The 11,824-nt window shown below is 40.4% G+C and overlaps 1 protein-coding gene across 1 annotated transcript in view; it reads right to left on the bottom strand.

Annotated features, from left to right (window-relative positions):
- Nucleotides 1-100: 100 nt before the first annotated feature.
- Nucleotides 101-11,824, bottom strand: part of LOC308089083 (acetoacetyl-CoA synthetase-like) — a gene marked incomplete at both ends in the record, with an annotated part of 34,530 nt that continues 22,806 nt past the window's right edge. Inside the window, 2 exons of the mRNA XM_080433655.1 lie at nt 101-112; nt 530-627. Coding sequence (XP_080289781.1) covers nt 101-112; nt 530-627 — 110 coding nt within the window. The remainder of the gene's footprint in view (nt 113-529; nt 628-11,824) is intronic.

The raw sequence follows: 11,824 nt of genomic DNA, 5'->3' as shown, positions 1-11,824 counted from the left end.
GTATCACATCGTCGCTGTGGGCTGGACACCTAAGTCCAAAACAGTTCCTTTTTTTAATTATTATTAAATAAAAAAAGTGAGCTTGTACATACTGTAGGTTTCACTCTCCCACCTACAGTAAAGACAGTTGTACAATTCTGTACTAAATCTAGCTAGTATAACAGAAATCTTGTCTTATGGGGGTCCGTGGCCTAATATGTATAAATGATCAATGTTTCAATGAGAACCACTGCTCCACTGGTAGTTATTTATTGGTAGGTGTAGTTATCCGGTTTTGCCACATGGGGGCAGTATCAACTCAGCGATAGAAAGCAGAAAGAAAGTCTCTGTTCAGAAGAGTGGCCATGGGTAGGGCTCATCACACACATGCACGCACGCACACACACACACACAGGACCAGGAAAGGGTCCTCACAATGTAAATTTCTCAAATTGTACTATACTTGTGGGGATATTAGACTCTCGTATAGAAATGCAAGTAAACACACACATACACAGATGCACACACACACGTCACACACAGTGCTTACATTGACTCCAAAGTCAACAGAAGTGGAGCTCCAGATGGCTCCGATGCTGGCTGCAGCCAACATGGCCTCCACTGCATGGATCCCATTAGGGAGGTAGCCTGGAGAGACACACACACACACACACACACACACACACACACACACACACACACACACACACACACACACACACACACACACACACACACACACACACACACACACACACACACACACACAAACACAAACACACACACACAAACACACACACACACACACACACACACACACACACACACACACACACACACTGCAAATGTTAGCATGGGACAGGAGAGAGGAGGGGGGGGTCATCAAGTGTGATTAATCCAAAGGGGTAAATCAGGTATGAGGGTCAGGTGTTTGTATGTATGTGGACGGACGGACGACGGACGGACGGACGGACGGACAGAATCCAAGGAATGAGAGAGAGAGAGAGAGAGAGAGAGAGAGAGAGAGAGAGAGAGAGAGAGAGAGAGAGAGAGAGAGAGAGAGAGAGAGAGAGAGAGAGAGAGAGAGAGAGAGAGAGAGAGAGATAACAGCATTGTGGTTATGCTTAAACATCAACAGTAGGACCATAAATCCTGAACTCTAATGATATATGGCTTTGTTAATCTACTAAATGGTTCCCAAGGACACGGCCACGTCTTACAAAGAAGACGACGAGAGAGAAGAAAGAAAGAAAGAAAGAAAGAAAGAAAGAAAGAAAGAAAGAAAGAAAGAAAGAAAGAAAGAAAGAAAGAAAGATAAGATTTGAAGAGAGAATAGATGGAGAGATAGAGAAGAGAGTTAACTAATGAGAAGAGTCATGGAAGAGAAGAGAGAAGAGACAGTGACATACAGTATGTAAGTTAAAAGATGAAAGATGTAAACATTCAAGAGTTCAGCACATTTACACTCGACAAATTTCATGCCAATTTATTCTCCATAGTATGATGGCATAGCTCGCCAAAAATAACTGATCTGCTTAAGCTAACAATGCATCACAAAGTCGTCTCTACTTTAACCACATGAAACCTAGCGTCCCTATTCTGGGCATAACATAATAGGTGAAAATAGGCAAAAGCAGGCGCACATTCTGTGAAAATAGCAGATCTACAAGCTCACAGCCCGCCAAAATGCGACATGTCTTGAGCTCGTAGATTGGCTATTTTCACTATTGATGTGCATATAGGGTTTAAGTGGTTAATCTTTGATGGAATTAATGTTATTACACCACAGTGTGAAAGAACCTCCATAATAAAGTATTAAAAACATATTTGCCAGTTTGCCGTTATCGTGACTCGATAGCGTACTGTACTTGCTCCCATTGTATTTTTTTTTTATGTTTGATATCCTCAAAGAGCTAATAATAGCCTGACGACCCAGTTTAGCTCAGCTTTGACTTTTTTTACTTTAAGTAAAAACGTTAAGTACTATACAAATATTGTATTAGTATTCATGTGTCATTCATCCACTCTGGTTATCAGGTAAATGTAGCTGGAGAAATTAGCCAAAGGAGGGAAGGAGACAGACAGACAGGGCAACCCAGAAAGAAAACAATTGATGTATAAATACTTATACTGTGATAATACAAGTTGAAGTGCATTAGTTTTAGTTTATCAACCTTACAGCGTTATCACACAGGTTCATAAAGACAAGTTAAGGATAAAGGAGTCGCCGCACACCCATAGCTGCCCAATGCCAACAAATGCATTGTAGACACAGGAGACTCAAAAATACCAACGTTCTGGGGACAGACCAGGCTGCCTTGTTCAGGGTTCATTAGGGGTTATCAGGGGTTATAATAAAACATCATTACTACTGTAAGTACTAGACCAATAATTAGATAAACCTAAATCAAATAGGCAGATTTTTTTTAAAATGTGCTTATGCAGTATGTAACAAACCTGAAATATTAAATAAAATCATGATTACAGATATCACAGGTATATCATGGTATGTAAATAGCCAGCAAAGACAGGTAGCATCACACGGCATATTTTCTTTTACAACGTAAGCATCCATGATTTTTTTTTTTACAGTGATTGAACGCGGGTGTCACACATAAGGTTGGGATCTTATTGTTTTAACGATTCCGGTTTCTTAACGATTCCCTCTTGACGGTTCCCTTTAACCATTCCTATATTTAAAAAAATCACACCCAGTGTGAAGTGGGCGGTGTGGTCACAGTGGTCATCACAGTGATGGAAGAAGTGATGGAAGAAGTGATGGAAGAAGTGATGGAAGAAACCATAACTTAAAAAAAACACATTTATGGTTTTTTTTAAGTTATGGTCCTATTTATAGGGCTATGCACATGTGTCATGTTTCCCTAGCCAATCACAGTCCTGAATAGACTGTGATTGGCCAATCACGGTGCAGGGTTAGGCGGGGTACATTTGTGGCCAATCACAGCGCAGGATTTGGTGTGCAAATATCCAAACCTCACATATAGGGGCGGTTTCACCGCCCAAAAATATCTATATATGTGGGCCTTCATTATTTAAAAAAATGCTATCATAAATACATACATAGAGTATTTTATAAAGATTTTTAAGGTGGTTCTCAATGTGAGGTCCAGGGACCTTCTGGGTTCCATATGGACCCTTACAGGCAGTAGCGGCTGGTGGTGATTTTTGGGTGGGGGGGGGGCTACAAGACATCCATTATACTATATGATACTCATAGTTCACCCTGCAGCAACAGCATCACATTCCAGATAGCAAGTTACAGCAATGACACTACTGTAGGCCATCTATACTTTGTTATAGGAAATGCTCCACAACAACACAAGTGCCCACAACAAAACAGAGCTTCCACTGCTCCAGTGGACGTTGTTTGTAAGTGCAGATAGCTGCACACAAGAATAGCATGCACTTTATAAACAAAATAAGACCAGAACCAGACAATTAATTAAAACACAGCCTCTCCCTGTCTGTCTCTCTCTCACAAACACACACACACACACACACACACACACACACACACACACACACACACACACACACACACACACACACACACACACACACACACACAGTCTGTCTGTCTAAGGGTTCTCAACGGGCCTGAAAAGTAAGGCCCGGCCCTAACTGGGCCCTACTGGGCCGGCCCGAACAATTACCATATATTTAGGCCCAAAAACCCCATAAAGGTGTCGTTATGTGCTTAACCCATTGAGACCTGAAGCCGATTCTACATGTCTCCTAAATCTCAACAGTATTCTGAAAAACGTACGTTTCTATATCAGTGGTGCTCAAACTTTTTCATGTCAAGGACCCCCAAAATTATATGTATTTGGCCGCGGACCCCCATCAAAATATTTTGTTCCAGGGACCCCCAGAAGCAAAGATTTGAGTTAAAAATGTTCGCTTTAAAAATATATATATTCAAAGATTTGCACACATTTTCACGATTTTTCAAAAATAGCAGATCTACAAGCTCGTAGCGCGGCACTCGGTGCCGCGCTATGAGCTTGTATATCTGCTATTTTTGAATAGCCCAAAGTGTAAAATACCGTAATGCTTTTTAGTATAAAATCTAAAAATGACACAGTTCTAGGTCTTAATGGGTTAATGTCCTCAAAGTGCCTTCACATGTCCTCAAAGTGCCTTGCCATGTCCTCACAGTGCCTGCCAAACTATTGTGACACTGACTGCAATCAATTAAAATCCTGGCATGCCCTTCATTAATCACTCATCATGTACATATCTTTTTTGTCTCTCAAGTTTCCTTGTTCCAGTGTTCCATTGGCATTTTATCCTTGACGTTTCCGTGAGAAGCATTTAACATTGAATTATTATGTCGAATAAATCAAAAACAAATCAAGTGTAGCTTGTAGGGTGTGTCTTTTTCCGTTGTTACATGTGCATGCCTTGGACTTTCTCATCATCAGAGAATACCTGATCACCTTAATGGAATCCACTAGCTACCATACATACTACATGCCAAACCAAACCAAGTGGTTTAGCTGGTAGAACTTGATCTCCTTCTGTCCTCAAGTAACACTGTCTTTTGAAAAGCCAGCAATCTCTATATTAACCATATGATGTATACTATTAGGCACCCACTCACCTTTGCAGCTAAAGTGGCCCTTTTGAGGTTGAAGCACTGTCTGTACTGATGAGACTCAATTATTATTATCCAAAATAATTAGGATTTAATTTGTTGGTCGTTAAGTGGCTCAGTAGTTAATGCAGACATACTATTGTTTTAAAATGTGCAGCACATTGGAATAGACCATATGACACATTAGGAGTCCATTAGTATACATTTAGGGCTAGGCCACTGTGTTTTTGATAAGATGATTACTTTGCATGTCCGTGGCAAAAATGAAATATTAATGAAAATGTCCATCACAAGCTGCCATGGTGATGACCCCTGACTGTGACACGCACGCACGCACACACACACATGCGCGCACACACACACAAACACACACACACACACACACACACACACACACACACACACACACACACACACACACACACACACACAGCTAGCGATGTTAACTTTCCCCAAACAGCTTGAGCCACTTCCAATGTGATTAAAGCAGCAATCATGTTTCTTAATTTTGTCAGATAAATGAAGCAAATCCACAATACCTTTCTGAAGACGGATTAGAAAGTAAATAATCTACAATCCATTTGAATACTGGGACCTGCCTGTTAATCCTCCTTCACTTTCCCAGAACAAAGCACAGAAAGGTACACCTTTCTGTCATTGGTCAAAAGCCAGTGAGGGCGGAGCTTGAGGGCTAAAATATATTAGCCCCAATGGTGAGTAAATCAAGCAGGCGTGTCATGTCAGCTGTCAATCACTCAACTCAATGAAAGCCAATGGAAGCTGATTTGGGCTAAAAGAAATCAGCCCATTTTGACATATTTTGTGTTTTTCTTGTAACTGTTTGATGCTGTTGCTGCTCCAGGTTCCACCAGCATATAAAACAATCTCTTCTAAAACATTTTAATAATAATTTCTCATCTTTATTCCATAAGATAGGGGGGGCTTAGCCCCACTAGCCCATTGATACCAGCCGGCCCTGCTTACAGGTCTGTAACTCTGAGAGTGTACACAAACACATTTGTACACTCTCAGAGTTACGGTGTTCCTTGAAATTAAAAGGTTTGAGAACCACCGGTACATACAGTAAATCCGGTTCCAAATGTGATGGAACCGATTCTGGTTCCTCAATGTCGGATCTGGTTCCTCCGGATCTGGATCCCAACCCTAGACTTCTTAGTGCCATAAAGCAACTATGAACACCACAGACCAAACAGGAGAGTTTTTAGCAGCTTTTGAAGAAATAATCAAAAAATAAATAACAAATGACATCAATCTATATGTACCACTACACCAATCTGGGAACCCATCGCCAACTGAAAATGAAAAACAGCGCCCTCTGCTGTTTGTTCTATGTCTGTTGGCTCTGGGCGGAAGAAAACGTAACGCCAGAGCGCAAGGAAACCGGTGTTTGTTGTATGCCTTCAGCGCATCACTTCCGGTTGGTGCGACTATGTTTTCATTCCCACTAACAATATTTCTACACGGAACACTAACACCACTTCTCCCAGAGAACATGGATCGTATTGGTTATAAGCCCACTTGTTTCTATGATGAAAGAGTAAGTTAAAATGTGAATATCTTTCCGTGGTTTTGTCTGCTCCGCGGACGCTATTGTTAAATTAGTTTCGGTTTGTTTCGAGGGGGGAAGGATCGACGGACACGTGAATCCCGCCCACTACATTTGATTGGGTAAAGCGCGGCCTGCTTCCTGATCTGAAGGCACGCCCATGCGCACATGTTATGACGAACCTCCCCGACAGATTCCAACGCAGTGCAGAAGCTGTTCTTGAGAGATTACCACTACACAGGTCCATTTGGTTCAATTTGTGAGGGTCCACTTGGTTCCATTGGCTATTTTCAAAGCATCTTGAAAAAACACAAATCTTGTATTGGGGTCCCTGACACAAAATAATTTTAGATGGGGGTCCGCAGCCAAATATTATAGTAATTGGGGGGTCCTTGATATGAAAGCGTTTGAGAATCACTGACAATACGACATGATCCAACACATCCACTTACTTAACGCAGTGATCGAAGCCATGTCATGTCAGCAGTTTACAGCTTTTAAAGCTTACAACTCCGGGAAAAAAAACCCAAAGACATATACCTGACATTCTCTACGGCTGTCATGGCGCTGACTTACTCAAACGTTGTTGTTTATTTTACCCTTCTCTGTGTTATAACAAACATTCAAAAAATGTGGCACTTGACGGTCTTCGATAAACATTCAATCTGAGCGTCTCCTTTGCCAACCTGACTCGATTTGAAGAATATATCACTAACAACAGTGAGCTTCAAATCTTGGCTCAGTAAACCTAAGATAAATTCAGGTCACCTAGTTACTGTAGCTTGGCAGTGAAGTGAGTTAAGTACGTGTGTGCGTGTGCGTGTGGAGGGGGGGGGGGGGGGGGGGGGGCTTAGCCAGAATCAGCGGGCTGTCTACCTGGTTGACCCCACTGAACTACCGAAGCTCTGTTGCAACTCAAAGCAGAGCAGGATTACAAGGAAGACTGCCATGGACAGGTTCTTAACCCATTAAGACCGGGCTACGAGCTTGTAGATCTGCTATTTTTGAAAAATCTTGAACATTTGTGCAAATCTTTGAAAATATATATTTTTAAAGCGAACATTTTTAACTCAAATCTTTGCTTCTGGGGGATTCTACAAATGTCTTCTAAATCCTAACCTTTTTTTTTTTGTTGAAAAACGTATGTTGCTATGTATATATCAGTGGTTCTCAAACTTTTTCATGTCAAGGACCCCCAAAATTATTATGTATTATATATTAGGCCGCAGACCCCCATCTGAAAAATATTCTGTTCTACAGTAGGAACCCCCAGAAGCAAATAATTTGAGTTAAAAAAGATTTGCACATATTTTCACAATTTTTCCAAAATAGCAGATCTACAAGCTCGTAGCGCAGCATTCAGTGCCGCGTTATGAGCTTGTTAATCTCTCAAGAACAGATTCTGCTCTGCGTTGGAATCTGTCGTGAAGGTTCGTCATAACGTGTACACACTGTGTGGGCGTGGGCGTGCCTTCAGATCAGGAAGCAGGCCGCGCTTTACCCAATCAAATGCAGTGGGCGGGATTTACGTGTCCGCTGATCCTTCCCTACTCGAAACAAGCCGAAACTAATTTAACAATGGCGTCCGCGGAGCAGACAAAACCACGGAAAGATATTCACATTTTAACTTGCTCTTTCATCATAGAAACAAGTGGGCTTATAACCAAAACGATCCATGTTCTCTGGGAGAAGTGGTGTTAGTGTTCCGTGTAGAAATATTGTTAGTGGGAATGAAAACATAGTCGCACCACCCGGAAAAGGAGCCCCGGTTTCCTTTGCGCATAGGTGCTGCGTCGTCTTTAGCCCAGAGCCAACATGAGATAGTACAAACAGCAGAGGGCGCTGTTTTTCATTCTCATTTGGCTTTGGGTTCCCAGATTGTGAGCTTGTAGATCTGCTATTTTTCTCAGCTCCACACTCCACTGAACAGGTGCACTAGCTGCTGCCAACCTGTACCAGATCACCCTTCCCGCCCAGCTTCCCTCGCTCTAATCAGCGCCTGGCACCACAGAGTACTCCTAGTCTCCGTGGTGGTGGGCAGGAACTTTACTTTGTGTTAGGGCTGGTGAATTAATATTCGAATATCGAATATTCCTCGAATATGGGGAAAATATGTATATTCGAATATGAAAATTAATATTCGAATATTTAAAAATAAAAAAAAAGGTTTTTTTTTCCCCTTTTTTTTCCAATGTTTATTTGACAGGGACAATACAAAAAACAATGTCTCAAGTTATAAACACAAACAAAAGATATGTTTTATTGGATCCGAGCAATCGATACATAGTTTTTTTTATTGTTTCTGTCAACAAAAAAAAAACATTAAAAAATATATATATATAATAATATATTTTTTTAATAATAATAATAATAATAATTAATAATAATAATAATATTCGAATATATTCGAATATCTGCCAATTTTTAGGACCAATATTCGAATATCATTTCTGAGGAAAGTTGACAGCCCTAGTGTGTGTGTGTGTGTGTGTGTGTGTGTGTGTGTGTGTGTGTGTGTGTGTGTGTGTGTGTGTGTGTGTGTGTGTGTGTGTGTGTGTGTGTGTGTGTGTGTGTGTGTGTGTGCATTGACTCCAGGTACGGTCTCATCAGCTAAGTGCTCACATATATAACTCTAGATTGGAGACTGTGACAACACACGCATGCCTCCCCTCGTCCCGGATCAAGGACATCACACACACACACACACACACACACACACACACACACACACACACACACACACACACACACACACACACACACACACACACACACACACACACACACACACACACACACACACACACACACACACACACACAGGCTTCGATGTTCGGGACCCGTGTTATATCACGATCGGTATTAACGGCCCAATCACTCACTCAGAGGGGAGGGGGATCAAACGAGAGACGAGAGAAGGAGAGAGAGAGGAATAGGTGAGATTGCATCTCTTTCTCTAATGAGATTCCCACAGGGCTTAACTCATTTAGCTAATGGTTCTCAATGCTGCGATGTATAACTCCTTCTGAACGCACACACACACACGCACACACACACACTTTCTTCCTGGACAGAGGACCTTCATTTGAACTCACTTCCACTCAAAGCACTTAGAAAGGATCGATTTGCGGGACAATACTCACGATGCATTGGGCAAACGCATGTCCGTGGTTACGTTTATCAGTGGTGGAAAGTAACTAAGAACATTTACTTAAGTACTGTACTTAAGTACAATTTTGAGGTATTTGTACTTTACTTGAGTATTTCCAATTTCCAATACTTTTACTTCTACTCCACTACATCTCAGAGGCAAATATTGTACTTTTACTCCACTACAATTATTTGAAAACTTTAGTTACTAGTTACTTTTCAGATACAAACTATGATATAATGAAACATACATTAACCACTTTAACCCTATTTTATACATAGGCTATTTGAAAATAGCAGATCTACAAGCTCACAACGCGTCACAACGCGTCGCATCGCGACGCGTTGTGAGCTTGTAGATCGGCTATTTTCAAATATTTTGTACTTTTACTTTTGGTACTTTAAGTACATTTTGATGCCAATACTTTTGTACTTTTACTCAAGTAAATTTTTAATTTTGGATTTTTACTTGTAACAGAGTATTTTTATATTGCAGTATTGGTACTTTTACTTAAGTAAAGAATTTGAGTACTTTTTCCACCACTGACGTTTATGGGTTTGTGTGGTTAAAGTCAGGCTATCATTAGGCCTTCGGTGTGGTTAAGGTCAGTTTAAGGATCTGGGAGGGGGTTAGTAAGTGAGAGTGCGTGTCGCTCGGCTCCTCAGCTTGCTAAATTATTAATTTACTACTTCAGAATAAAACTTAGGGCTGGGCAATATACAACGATAGGTTTCCTGATGTATACAAATTTGCAGTGGTGGAAAGTAACTAAGTACATTTACTTAAGTACTGTACTTAAGTACAATCTTGAGGTATTTGTACTTTACTTGAGTATTTCCAATTTTCAATACTTTTACTTCTACTCCACTACATCTCAGAGGCAAATATTGTACTTTTACTCCACTACAATTATTTGAAAACTTTAGTTACTAGTTACTTTTCAGATACAAACTATGATATAATGAAACATACATTAACCACTTTAACCCTATTTTATACATAGGCTATTTGAAAATAGCAGATCTACAAGCTCACAACGCGTCACAACGCGTCGCATCGCGACGCGTTGTGAGCTTGTAGATCGGCTATTTTCAAATATTTTGTACTTTTACTTTTGGTACTTTAAGTACATTTTGATGCCAATACTTTTGTACTTTTACTCAAGTAAATTTTTAATTTTGGATTTTTACTTGTAACAGAGTATTTTTATATTGCAGTATTGGTACTTTTACTTAAGTAAAGAATTTGAGTACTTTTTCCACCACTGACGTTTATGGGTTTGTGTGGTTAAAGTCAGGCTATCATTAGGCCTTCGGTGTGGTTAAGGTCAGTTTAAGGATCTGGGAGGGGGTTAGTAAGTGAGAGTGCGTGTCGCTCGGCTCCTCAGCTTGCTAAATTATTAATTTACTACTTCAGAATAAAACTTAGGGCTGGGCAATATACAACGATAGGTTTCCTGATGTATACAAATTTGCAGTGGTGGAAAGTAACTAAGTACATTTACTTAAGTACTGTACTTAAGTACAATCTTGAGGTATTTGTACTTTACTTGAGTATTTCCAATTTTCAATACTTTTACTTCTACTCCACTACATCTCAGAGGCAAATATTGTACTTTTTACTCCACTACAATTATTTGAAAACTTTAGTTACTAGTTACTTTTCAGATATAAACTATGATATAATGAAACACACATTAACCACTTTTAGTAGGGGGTACTAAGTGAAAAATCGTTACGCGGCGGATAAAAGCATGAAATTTGATACAGATGTCCCTTGGGTCATCCTAAAACATCCTAGAAGGGGTGCCCAAAAAAATCTTAAACGGGAAGTGAGTTATGGACAAAATCCAAAATGGCCACCTAAACTGTTGACCGTTGACTCAAAAGACACCAAAATAATCTCCAAAAAGCATAAAATGTGGCACACATGTCCTTTGGGTCATCCTAAGACATCCTAGAAGGGGAGCCCAAAAAAATCTGAAACAGGAAGTGAGTTATTGACCAAATTGAAAATGGCCGCCTAGTGTTGTCGATTGACTCAAAAGACAACTAAAGAATCTCCAAAAAGTATAAAATGTGTCACACATGTCCCTTGGGTCATCCTAAGACATCCTAGAAGGGGTGCCCAAAAAATTCTTCAACAGGAAGTGAGTTATTGACTAAATTGAAAATGGCCGCCTACAGTGTTGGCGATTGACTCAAAAAGCCTATAGAATCTCCAAAAAGTATACAATTTGGCACATATGTCCCTTGGGTCATCCTAAGACATCCTAGAAGGGGTGCCCAAAAAATTCTTCAACAGGAAGTGAGTTATTGACTAAATTGAAAATGGCCGCCTACAGTGTTGGCGATTGACTCAAAAAGCCTATAGAATCTCCAAAAAGTATACAATTTGGCACATATGTCCCTTGGGTCATCCTAACACATCCTAGAAGGGGTGCCAAAAATAATCTGAAACAGGAAGTGAGTTATTGACTAAATTGAAAATGGCCGCCTACAGTGTTGAA

This window comes from Gymnoscopelus braueri (genome assembly GCF_963280865.1).
Source record: "Gymnoscopelus braueri genome assembly, chromosome: 7".
NCBI lineage: Eukaryota > Metazoa > Chordata > Actinopteri > Myctophiformes > Myctophidae > Gymnoscopelus > Gymnoscopelus braueri.
The sequence above is the reverse complement of the archived record's forward strand: the minus strand, read 5'-3'. Positions and strand labels throughout refer to the sequence as shown.